The sequence below is a fragment of the Perca fluviatilis genome, chromosome 12, assembly GCF_010015445.1.
Source record: "Perca fluviatilis chromosome 12, GENO_Pfluv_1.0, whole genome shotgun sequence".
Classification (NCBI taxonomy): Eukaryota; Metazoa; Chordata; class Actinopteri; order Perciformes; family Percidae; genus Perca; species Perca fluviatilis.
The window spans coordinates 20,336,339-20,349,137 of NC_053123.1; the positions used below are offsets into that span (position 1 = coordinate 20,336,339).

The following is a 12,799-nucleotide window of genomic DNA, read 5'->3' on the forward strand; positions in this document are numbered from 1 at the left end:
CCCTTCACCAGCTGAAGTAGCAATGCAGAAATAACAAACACAATAGTTACATTAAACATGATAATTAGCAATATAGTAAACTAGCATATCATTAGTGGTGTCATTGATTTATATTATGTCTAACAGAATGTAAAAGCTGCAGTATGTCTCCACATGCTGAGACCGTGAAGGTTTTTTTGAAATGAGCATTGTTTTTAAGGCAACCAGCAACACTTAGAGTAGCAGGACAACAGGCTGTTTTGTTTTTTTAGGATAATGGTAGGAAATTACACCAGTATTATCCTTAAAAAAAATAAAAGTGAAAAAAGGTGTCAGACGGGTATGTGTGTCCAGTCCCAGTATGTTCAGCATGTGCAGGAAACATTAAAGTACCTATCATTATGCTGTATCTTTTATAACCATTTGCTTACAGTAATATCTTGAATTGGTCACATATTGTTGACAATGTAATGTAAGGTCGCATCAAAAGGAATCTAAAATATTTCAACAATATAAGGTTATTTTATAAATAATAGATTTTAGCTACTTTGGCTATGTTGACTTTTACAAAGATTATCCATTTAATTTTTTTGCAGACTGTTAAATTGTTCAAGAAAGAAAATTAACTGCTGATGACTTAAAGATTTCCACATCTTTACATCAGTTTATATTTGGCATTTTTAGGCCTTCATTATTGACAGGACAGCTTGACTTGACCCTTCATGAGCCTCTATATATGGGCGCGCGCTCTACCAGGTGAGCTAATGAGGGCAATTTCTAAATTCTTTATCTCCTCACTCTTACTTATCTATTTAAAATATTTGTTACACTCATAGTTTAGTATAGTTTATCAAGTAGGTTTTAGTGGTTTCAAATCGACTACACAACTGACTCCAGAGTTGTCAAATGATCTGTCCTCCAAACACTCAAACCCCTGCACACCCATGCTCCACCCACATCTACAGGACGGGTTTTCACTCAACTTGTCTGATTAGACTTCTTCTCAAGGTCACACTGGGTTTTGATCCTCTTTCGTGGTGTGGAACAGCGTGTGACCTATTTGCTTTTAATCACAAATTGAACCCAATTTGTTTGCTTTGCACTAAGTTCAATCACATTGAACATTCACACTCTAAATCCAATGTCCAGCCAGTTTGATTGTTTATGCCTGGTTTATATCCTTGTTTATATCATATCATTGTGGGTGTGCATGGTCCCTTAACAAAAAAAAAAGTTTTTTTAAATAGTGAAGTCCCATTCGTGTCATTGGATTTGTGTAGGGGTCCAGCTAGTCTTGCTTTGCCAGACCCTCCTCCAAAGCGCGCTGAAGGAGGGTCTGGCTACTCCACGTAGCATTCGGGGATGGGAGGAAAACGTGCTCTGGTTTAATGGCATTTCTTTAAACCAATCAGAAACGTCATGGGCGGTGCTAAACTCCACACACAGCCGCTGCAAAATAGTTGTGCGAGAGAAAACTCATATTAAGAATCAGAATCATTTTTGGATTGGACATATAGTCTAGATAGCTGTCTCAATTTACCCTGCAGAGATCTGAGGAGCAGTCAACAATAGTCCTCATAAAGAAAACACAAAGAAAGCAGAAGGACACGGAAAATACATGTATCCGGCGGAATTTCCTGCAGCACCTGAGCAATCCCAGAAGTGGAACGTCACGGATATAGACTAGGGTCCAGCTAATCTATAGTTGTTTACATCACCTATTGTAAAAAAATAAATAAAAACATAATAAATGTAAAAATAAAACAAAATTCTAAAGACCTCTCAGTGGCAACCGTCCGCTCACCAACAGCCAATGTGATTGGTTAAGACCCTGGCCTACTCAACTGTACCCATTGAGCTTACCTGTTGGCAGGTGAGGTACCACAGAGACTAGGGGGGGAGGCAATCACTCCATGTTATTAGTTTCTCTCCCACTACAATGTTGCATATATAGAGAATATATATATTCATAATCCAAATTGAAAGTCCAAAGAGAAAACTAATAGAAACACTTAATTAAAATCTCAAATAGAAAAAAAGAAATCATTTTATTTTAGCCTTTGTACTTAATAATTTTCAATTTGAAGTTTTATCTTTTGAATTTTACATTTGGTAATTGCCTTTTGACATTTTAAGATTCACCATTGCTATTTCTATTTAACATTAAGGCTTTTCATTTAGAAGTGACACTTGTCAATTCAAATGAGGAGGCGTGGCCCAACGGCTGGTGGGAGGGTTAAGAGACTTCCAGCTGACAGCGGGATCTCTGAGCTTCACTGGCCGGCCGGCGAGTAGGCAATGCCGGCCGCAACCAGCTGGCTTGTCACGTTAGATTAATTTCCGTCCGCTATTTCACCACTAAATTCACTTCTGAGATTTTTTTATGCGAGAAATCAACTTTGTAGAGTTTGAAAATGGGCAGTTTTACAAAAATGTATGGCCAATTGCACATTTGCTCCACTATTGTTGGACTGTCCAGTCTTCAGCCTTGATTTAAAAGAGCTGACTTTCAATTTGGATTATGAATAAATATATCCTCCATAGGTTGCACGTACCTGTAGCTACTAATATAAACATATTCTGCTTTGAATGAAAATGGTCGGATTGTGGTAACAAAAAGTTGAAACTGAGTACTTCTCTTTCTGTGTGTAAGAAAGGAAAGCGGTTTCACTAATAGCTTTCACTGTATTTACTTTTGGTTGTATGTTTGTGTAATCCCCAGAGTGATGCAAACAGCACGGGTATGCAAAGTCCCTCTCTTACAGTTGTGTGAGAGTGTGTGTGTGGGTGTTTGCCCAGGTTGGCCCCGTGTGGCTTCTTTTACATTTTGCGTTGCATGTTGTGTTGCAAGCTAATCTGTGTTTGGCACGGCTCAGGTCAAAGGGGTGTGGTGGTGGAGGTTGTGGCCTTTGTGATTTATCCACTCAGGAGAAAGGTCAGTGTCGTGGTTGCACTAACCTCCCGACGCATACAGCGCACTGTATCGTAAACACATTCTGGAAAACATTACATATTACATTACAGGAACTTAGTGGAGTTCTCAGTATCAGTTGGACATATATTAATGAACTCTTTTTAGATCTAGGCAAGGGTCAAGGCCCTAATTTAAACCTTTCATTGGAAAAAAAAACTATTATTATTATTATTATTATTAGCCTAATAATATTATTAGGCTATGTGATCAATATGCTGGCAGTCAGTGAGTTTGCTCTTTTCATAAACAACAATATGGCCAAATTATTGCACTCATATTTTACCAGCATGATCCCCAGTTCTTATAAGGTGATTGCAGTTCTTAAATCAGGTCTCAATTTAGCACTGTCAAAGCAAACAACTAATCGGATTAACATTTAGAGGTTAATGTTTTAAACTCCAAACTCCCTGAGCAAGGCTGAGTGTTGACCCTAATCACATGGCATTAATGTTGTGTGTGTATGGGAATAACATTCATGTTTATTTATTTCACATTTATGTGCTTCATTTTTTTTTTAGATTATTTTTTTGGGGCTTTTCCGCCTTTAATTTTCACAGGTGAGAAAGGGGAGAGAGAGAGCGGAAAGACATGCAGGAAATCGTCACAGGTCAGATTCAAACCCTGGACCTCTGCATCGAGGCATAAACCTCCACGTGCTTAATTTTTTTAATCAGATGTGTGAAAACAACATCCTCATGAGCAGATTTACAGGTTTTAAAATGCCATTCTTAAAATGACACTTTATAAAATAAAAATAAATAAAGGTATACTTCTAAGTAATGATGTTTTCTTTCTGAGCGGAGCAATGGCGCCTCTGCAAAATAGCCTCGTGAATTAACTTGTTTTGGTGGAACGTGTACATTCAAAGGTTGTTTTAGTCGTGCAACAGAAAACTCAGATTGGACAAATAGTCTTGCTAGCTGTCTGGATTTACCCTGCAGAGATCTGAGAAAAGGTTAGTCATGGTCCTCATAAATCGACCCGAGTTTACAATGTCAACACAAAGAAAGCCCAAGGCAACGGATATCCGGCCTAAATGAGTAAAATCCTGCAGAATGTTTGTCGGCAACGGAGCAAACCCAGAAGTGGAACGCCGTGGATATAGACTAGACATAACCTACTACCAAACTGTAAGCACTAACACCTGACAACAACAACTAAATCCAAAATTTACATCAGTAAATGAAGCTGTGAAATAGGCTTACGCTTTCAAGCATCACTTCAGAAAAATAATAATGTAGCTGGGCTTTTTAGGTAAATGTATCACCTACCTCTTGTGTTACTGACTGCTACACGCTATATCAGCAGAGGAACTGTTTTTAGCCACTTGTCTGTAGCCTTTGCCCTACCTGCAGACATCTCAGCCTTGCAGCAATTGATTTTGATCAGCATCTGTTGTACCTGTCATTTGACTATTTGGTCTTTTTGTATTGTATGGGCACTCAGTGTGACTCCCACCTGGGTGACCTTGCACTTACCGGTCAAAGGTCAAGGCCTTGTTAGAAAATAGCCAAGGGTCAAGAACTGTTTGTCTGTCTAGTGACAGAGAGGAAACAAGGGATAGGATTCCGGTAATAGATGAAAGACGAGAGTAGAGATGAAAGGAGGGGTTATCTGGTCCTCCTCGGAGCGTATCGATCTGTTTGTGTTTTCATGGGGTGAACGGGTTTGTTGGCCACAGTCCCGGCAGAAGTGTTGAGGTATCGGCTGCATCGCAAGTGTTAGTGCAGAGGCTGCACTTAAATTAGGGTTCAAGAATTTGAGGTCAGCTTTTGCTGCCACTTGTTGGAATAATAGCCAGTGGCAATAAAACCAAAAAAACACTGAGTGCGTGAACCACACGTATGGAGAGCTTAAAGAACATGAATCAGCAATTTACCTACAAAGTGTGCTGGTGCTGCCCTCCTGTGGCCTTTTTAAAGAACTGAATCAGAAATCTTCACATCACATTTGATACACGCAAACTAAATGGAAAAAGGAACACCTATCATAAATTAGGAAGAATATTCTACAAATACCTTTATTGCAGGAATTGCACAGTATGGGTTCTGGAAAATATAAAATGAAATTTGTTATGTTCTGTTTGTTTGTTTATTTATTTAAGATGATCCCCACAGTAATCAAGTGACTACTCCTGATACTGTACTTCATGGAGCATTTCATCACAACCAAGCACACAACACTAACAAAAACAGGTTACGGTCAGTGTAGAGTAACTGCTGTAACTGTAACAGTAGCAATAGCTTGCATTTTTAAATAGCTCTGAAAGGGACACAGAAACTATGTTTGGGGTCCAAGAGGCCTTCCTCCAACTGATTACGACATATGTTATCTCCAAATACTGTATATGAAAGAAAAAACACAAACCTATGTTAAGACCTTTTAAGGCATCTAAACTTGCACTTATAAATACAGTCCTCGTCATCTGTCCGTGTTTTACTCTAATGCATAACAATGATGTGATGACCCTTCACTCTTGGTTTTGCGTTAAACCAACAGGAATAACAAAAGCAATTCACAAACGGGAACAAGTCAAGTACATGAGCAGAATAGCAAGTACATGTCATGTGTAATTATATATACATGTGCATTTCTTTGGGATCAGAAACATTTGATTCATGTAATGTGAGAAGAGTAAATCCTTTAACACACACGCTGCCAAACACAATGTTCTGACAGAGTAAAGGTAAAGAAAAGTTTTTTTTGTCTATTTCATTTTGTGCATCTGTTTGGGATTATGTTAACAACAGGGTTGTGCAACAATATATATGCAGACATCACAAAAAGCACAACACTTCCAAGCAGCTCGAATCCATTCAGATATGTACACTCAAACAAATACACACACACGCTAATGCTCTTTCAGTGCTGTTTTGTATGTTAATAAGGCGCTGATTGTCAGACGTTGAAATACTGGTTTTGGATCAATGGAATCTCAGATACAATCAAGTCCAACATATTCTCATAAATCTTATAAATAAAAATGGACTTAATAACACACAAAGTATTTCAATAATAACCTGAGGAGAGTATGTTGAACTATGTTAGAGAGGAATGCATTATATTTACAACAGAGTGATAGTTATATATCTGTGTCAATAACATTACGGTGATTTAGCAAATGGCAAGCGTCTGTAACCAGTGGTAAGTCCCATCCTTTACATTAGTATTAGTTAAAATGTATAATAATATGTGGCTATAATCTTTGAATGCTGTGGCATTGGTAGGGAGAAGAAAAAAACAAAATGGAATAAGGCAGATAAGTAAGTAATTGAATAGCACCTGACTCACACAAAATGAACACCAGTTTACCCGTTTAGGGGGCATGTATTCAGTGCAGTGGTAAACTGGGTGCAATTCTTTAGAGACATGTTGTGATCATGTTGTGTTCTGCATGGAGCAAAGGCCGCTTGGTCTCTGTGTTCTGGTTTGTAATGTTCAATCTCCGGCTGTTTTGCAAACCACATCTCTGTCCCTGTCCCCTCACACATGCAGTGAAATAGCACCATTGTTTGAAAACAGCACGTTAAGCCAAGTCAAGGACATCAGCGCACGCGGTTTTGCTAGCAGATTGGGAAGGAGGACTCTGGTGTTGGGGTTTATGTCCTCTTCATGCACACCTGACAGCGGCTTATGTGTGTTCGGAGATTGCCTGCTTTTAGCGTTGTGGGGACAGGTTTCCTGGAAAGAGGTAGAGAGTAAAAAACATCAGAAATCCACCTTTATTACCAAGCTTATAATGTAAATGTGAAAAAAATAATTTAATTTAGTTTTTAAAAGTAACATAACACCAGGTTAAAAAAAAAGTGTTTCACTGCCATCTCTGCTTGAAAATTCCAAGCCTTTTTCAGCTCTGAACACCTACAGCATCGCTGTGTGGTTGGGTGTAGTCAAAGTGTGCTCTGTTAGACCTGTAACCACACCCAACCAGTGATGTCATGGTGTCCTGGACTACACCTGTGCATTGCTGCAGCAAGGTGAAAAGTTAAACCACTGAAGGTCAGCAAAAACAAGATTTTCTAGGGGTGATAGGTTACTCTTGTGAAATGGGGGGAATCAAGAAAATCAATGTCTGTGTGTTTCTGTCTTACGTAAACATCTCATTGTCTTCAATGGTGGCGAGCCAAAAGCTGTAGGAGTTGGCGTAGTAGTTGCAGGTTCCACGACCGTGACACTCAATGAATGGAGCACTCGATCGCGCAGCGGAATTCCTCCAGGCAGGAACCAGGAGAGGCCAGAGCCTGGCCTGATCCCTCAGCACCAGCACTGGTGTGCTACACAAACACAAACAATGAAAACGGCTTAGTGACCACCAAATGAAGCCCAATCTGAAAAGAGCTATTGCTTGATCACTGAAAGTTGTTCTGAAAGGGTTACTTTGGGGGGGGGGGGTTACTTTACAGACACTGTAAATCTATAGATGTACATACAGTATATGTATTCATGTACATGTGTTGATTACTATGGGTGTACGGTCATTGGTAGGGAGGATGGGGTAAGTGGGAGAGTTTTGGAGATTGGGCTGGGTATGTGGGGGATTTGGTGTAGAATGGTAATTAAGTCTTTCAGCATTTGCTTACATGGTCTATTTACATTATATTGTCCATCTAATGTTCCTCTTAATATAGTCAAGCAAACATTGATCTCAAAACAAATGAACCATCCTTTTTCATGTGTGTATGAGCATTTCTGCTTGATTTTATTTGCTGGCTGGAAAATGCTTCCAAGGTTTTTACTGAATCATCACAACTTTGGCTTGGTTGGCGTATCGGGAGTGTGAAGAAGAATTGAATGTATTCTTACACTATAGACCGATATCTAATCTAATCTCACCTTTCTCTCCAAGATCCTTGAGAAGGTAGTCGCTAATTAGATATGTGATTTTCTACATAGCAATAGTTTATTCAAGGAATTTCAGTCAGGATTTAGAATGTATCATAGCACAGAGACGGCACTGGTGAAAATTACTAACGACCTTCTAACTGCTGCTGACAAAGGACTTGCCTCCGTACTTGTCTTATTAGTAGTGATGGTCAAATGAAGCTTCGCGAAACACTGTATTTATTTTCTGAGCTCACTAGATGGCGCTCTCTGTTCAACAAAGGTTTGAAAACACACTGAGCCATTCCTTTAACCTTTTTCTTTGAACAGAGAGCACCATCTAGTGAGCTCAGAAAATAAAGACAGTGGTTCGCGAAGCTTCATTTGACCATCACTACTTATTAGATCTTAGTGCTGCATTCAACATTATTGACCATACCATCCTGTTACAGAGATTGGAACGTTTAGTTGGCATTAACGGCATCACACTAAGCTGGTTTAAGTCCTACTTCTCTGATCGATCTCAATTTGTTAATGTTAACAATAAATCCTCCAGGTACGCTAAAGTTAGCCATGGCGTTCCACAAGGCTCAGTGCTTGGACCAATTCTATTCTCCTTATATATGCTTCCTCTAGGCAATATTTTTAGGAAACACTCAATTAACTTTCACTGTTATGCGGATGACACACAATTATACTTATCAATCAAGCCAGATGAAACCAGTCAGAGCTAGCTAAACTTCAAGTATGCATTAAAGATATACAATCATGGATGACCTACAATTTTCTGATGTTAAACTCAAACAAAACTGAAGTTATTGTGCTGGGCCCTAAATACCTCTGAACCTCATTATCCAAAGATATAATTACTCTGGATGGTATTGCTCTGGCCTCCAGCACTTCTGATCAGGATATATCCTTTAATGCCCACTTAAAACAAACCTCAAGAACAGCCTTTTTTCATCTTGCCAAAATTAGGCACATCCTGTCTCAAAACGATGCTGAAAAACTAGTCCATGCATTCGTTACTTCCAGACTGGACTACTGTAATTCCTTACTAACAGGTTGACCAAATAAGTCCCTTAAGACTCTCCAGCTGATCCAGAATCCCGCAGCAGGTGTTCTGACAAGAACTAAGAAAAGAGATCATATTTCTCCTGTATTAGCGTCTCTGCATTGGCTTCCTGTAAAATCCAGGATTGAATTTAAAATCCTTCTCCTGACCTACAAAGCTCTAAATGGTCAAGCACCATCATAACTTGAAGAGCTCATAGTACCTTATTGTCCCACTAGAGCACTGCGCTCCCAGAATGCAGTTACTTGTGGTTCCTAGAGTCTCTAAAAGTAGACTGGGAGCCAGAGCCTTTAGTTATCAGGCTCCTTTCCTGTGGAACCAGCTCCCAGTCTGGGTTCGGGGGGCAGACACCGTCACCACATTTAAGTGTAAACTTAAAACTCTCCTCTTCAATAAAGCTTATAGTTAGGGAGTGAGGAGTTGCAGTGTCCGCCTAACCCGGCCCACCTGCTCTCTTCATAGTCATCAGATTAATTTACCATATAACCAATAATATAATAAAAATAGAGTGAGGCAGGCCAGTACAGCCCGATCCAGTTGGGGAGAGTTCTAGCCCGACCAGGCTCCTCTCCTTAACCTGTCTCTCTTAATTATGCTGTTATAGTTTTAGACTGCCGGGGGACTTCCTTTAACACACTGAGTTTCTCTCTCCTCGTTTCTCTCTTTCCTATTTGTGTGCATCCATGTCCCAGAAATGCTTGTTACTAACCTAGCTCTGGGGAGCTTATTCCCTGGAGTCCTTATGTTTTTTCCTTGGATTAGGGTGGCACTAAAATCATGGTTGCAGCTGTCGCCATGGTCCTGCTGAATCCTGCTACGTCCTGCTTTGCTCTGCTGTGCCACGCTACATCCTGTAACGCCCTGCAGTGCCCTGCTATGCCATGAACTACTCCGACTACTATTTCTAGTCACTGTTCCATTATCTTTATTGTGACTATTATTGCCATTTTTCATCACACCCTCAACCGGCACCGTCAGACACCGCCTACCAAGAGCCTGGGTCTGTCCAAGGTTTCTTCCTAAAAGGGAGTTTTTCCTCGCCACTGTCGCCTAAATGCTTGCTCTTACTGGAATTGTTGGGTCTTTGTAAATTATAGAGTGTGGTCTAGACATACTCTATCTGTAAAGTGTCTTGAGATAACTCTTGTTATGATTTGATGCTATAAATAAAATTGAATTGAATTGAATTGAGACCTGATCCTGTTTGTCTTACCATGACAAAGGAGTAGCCAATCCACAGAGAGTCCCAGCCGTGAGGGCATGGTGGGATCATGATGGTCTGACTGTGAATTGCTATCACCATCGCTGGGGCTTCACACACAGAACACCTGTCCACACACACGCACACGCACGCACGTACCCACGCACACACACACACACACACACACACACACACACACACACACACACACACACACACACACACACACACACACACACATGTTAAGAGGAGAACAGTATGTGATGGTCAAATAAGTATCATATTTACCTAAAACAAACCAGTTTGAATAGAAATGCTGCCATACCTGCTGATAAAGGGTTTGATGCCTTCACCAGTGATGGGTGCCATGCTCATGGGCATGGGCTCAGGGGAGGTGAGCCAGTAGGAGTAGTCGTTACGGGAGGCAAAGTTGCACACGTTGTTAATGTTACAGAACAGGAAGGGCATGGGGCTGAACTTTCTTAGACAGCTGCCTGCCGTACCTAAAACACAGAGTGAGGAGACATGTAATTCATCCCACAAACCCTTTGTGCTTTCCTGATTCTAACTTCTTTATTTTATTCTTTCTTTCTAATGATGTGTTTCTCACCTAAGTCCTGTCCATGGGAGCGTTCGTTGCCTTGTACGTAGAGCAAGGAGTAGCCATCATATATGAGCGAGGTTCCCTCAGGACATTGTGGAACCTCCACTGTTTGGCTGTGACGGGTTACCAGGAACCCGTGATCCATGGAGGAGGGGCCGGGGAGACCCACTTGACCTGGAACACCGTCAGGTCCTGGGGGGCCAGGGTGTCCTCTGGGTCCTAAAGACATGGAGTAATTAATGAGAAATGAGAGCAAGAGAGCAGTTTTTACCCACACCTTTAATCCCTGTGAGCCTCTCACCCTGTGGCCCCGGAAGGCCAGGATCTCCTTTGGACCCAGGCTGACCGTGATATCCAGGAATGCCATCTTCACCTTTTGGCCCTGGAATACCTGTCACACCTGAGAGAAAATAACACAAATGACGGAACAATTAGAAAAATTAATGCAGAGGACATGTGAGCACGAGAAAAAATGTTGGATCATAATTTTAAGCAAAAGGTTACCTTGCTGTCCTTTCTGTCCAGGGAGCCCAGATGGCCCCTGGGGTCCCGGGAGGCCATGAGGCCCTGGGAACCCAATGTCTCCTTTGATGGAGATGCTGGGGCCGGGGGGACCAGGGGGGCCTACATTGCCTGATATACACAGTATCTTTAGACAACTTTTTCCAGATGATCATTTTGATTTTTAGCAGTTTATGGAGGTCAAGTTATATGATTACCAGAGCCATGAGTAAGCACAAACTAAATGATATATTGTAATGATTCTAGTAATTGAGATAGAGGTAGTTTAGAATATTGACACACTGAAGGGTCTTTTTTTTACCCTTTTCTCCTGGGAATCCTCGGTCTCCAATTTCTCCTTTGAATCCAATGTCCCCGAAATTACCCCTTGTACCTAGAGTTAGAATTCAAAAATAGTGTATTTTAGGTGTCAATAATGGGAATAAAAACACGTCTTTTCTCTCGTATTTCTGAAACTATACATGCTGTCTGTCTTACAAACACACACACACACACACACACACACACACACACACACACACACACACACACACACAGTCATAGTATATCACATTTGTTTGTCCTCACCTGGGAAGCCAGGGACACCCTGCAATCCCCTCTCTCCCTTCTGTCCATCAATACCTGGAAGGCCAGATTGTCCCTGTAATACACACACACACACACACACGCACACACACACACACACACACACACACACACACACGCACACGTCCACACACAAAATAATATTAAAGCAGCACTAACATGCACATAAACTAACATATGACATGTACAGTGAATAAAAACTTAAGTAATGTAAAAACAGCCTCATGACGTACAGGAAGTCCAGGAACTCCAGGGTCACCCTTATGTCCTGACTCTCCCTGGAAACCAGGGAGACCCTGGTCTCCTTTGTCTCCCTTTTGGCCGTTTCTACCTGGCACACCGGAGGGTCCTGGTACTCCTGAGGATCCTGTGTGATAATGAAAAGAAGAACCCATTATACAATACATAACATATGTTTTTTAATTCCAAACTATTTTTGCTTGTAACTGTGCCTCTATACTGTACTACAGTATAGACAGGTCCTCATATATGTAATAAACTGCTAGCCTGTCATGTATATGGCATACCTGCTTCTCCGGGTTGTCCTGTTTCTCCCCTCTCTCCCTTAGGGCCCTCCAGAGAGATACCAGGGAGCCCCATCTCTCCTGTCTCACCTGGGGCTCCCTGTGAGCCTGGAAGTCCCTTGTCACCTTTGATACCAGAGACACCTGGATGACCAGGAGGGCCAGGGAAGCCAGGGCTACCTTTGTCACCTGGAGAGGAAAATATGCCACATGATGAAACTCTGTTTGGCTCCAGTGACGGAGGGATTCTATGAACCAATGATGGAAGGGCTCTAACCTTTGCCACCAAGCACTCCAGGTGGTCCGGGGAAACCTCGGCCGGGTGCACCTGTAGGGAAGGACAGTTAAAGAAAACACATTACAGGCAGTGTTCATAATGTTTGGATCAGTAGTGAGGGGTCTGCAGGTTTATAGAACTAAACCTGCCCTGGGTCTGCAGTTATTACTTGTCACTATATTTGGAGAAGGCACTGCTAACTGAGCCCCTGATTATAGCTGATGGGTGAGTCTGACT

General features: G+C 41.4%; 1 protein-coding gene across 1 annotated transcript in view; it reads right to left on the minus strand.

Annotated features, from left to right (window-relative positions):
• Nucleotides 1–4,947: 4,947 nt before the first annotated feature.
• Nucleotides 4,948–12,799, minus strand: part of col4a1 (collagen, type IV, alpha 1) — a 48,117-nt gene continuing 40,265 nt past the window's right edge. Inside the window, 13 exon segments of the mRNA XM_039817124.1 lie at nucleotides 4,948–6,634; nucleotides 7,045–7,145; nucleotides 7,147–7,227; nucleotides 10,063–10,177; nucleotides 10,376–10,553; nucleotides 10,661–10,873; nucleotides 10,956–11,054; nucleotides 11,159–11,287; nucleotides 11,478–11,549; nucleotides 11,744–11,816; nucleotides 11,995–12,128; nucleotides 12,289–12,474; nucleotides 12,563–12,613. Coding sequence (XP_039673058.1) covers nucleotides 6,553–6,634; nucleotides 7,045–7,145; nucleotides 7,147–7,227; nucleotides 10,063–10,177; nucleotides 10,376–10,553; nucleotides 10,661–10,873; nucleotides 10,956–11,054; nucleotides 11,159–11,287; nucleotides 11,478–11,549; nucleotides 11,744–11,816; nucleotides 11,995–12,128; nucleotides 12,289–12,474; nucleotides 12,563–12,613 — 1,514 coding nt within the window. The 3' untranslated portion in view covers nucleotides 4,948–6,552.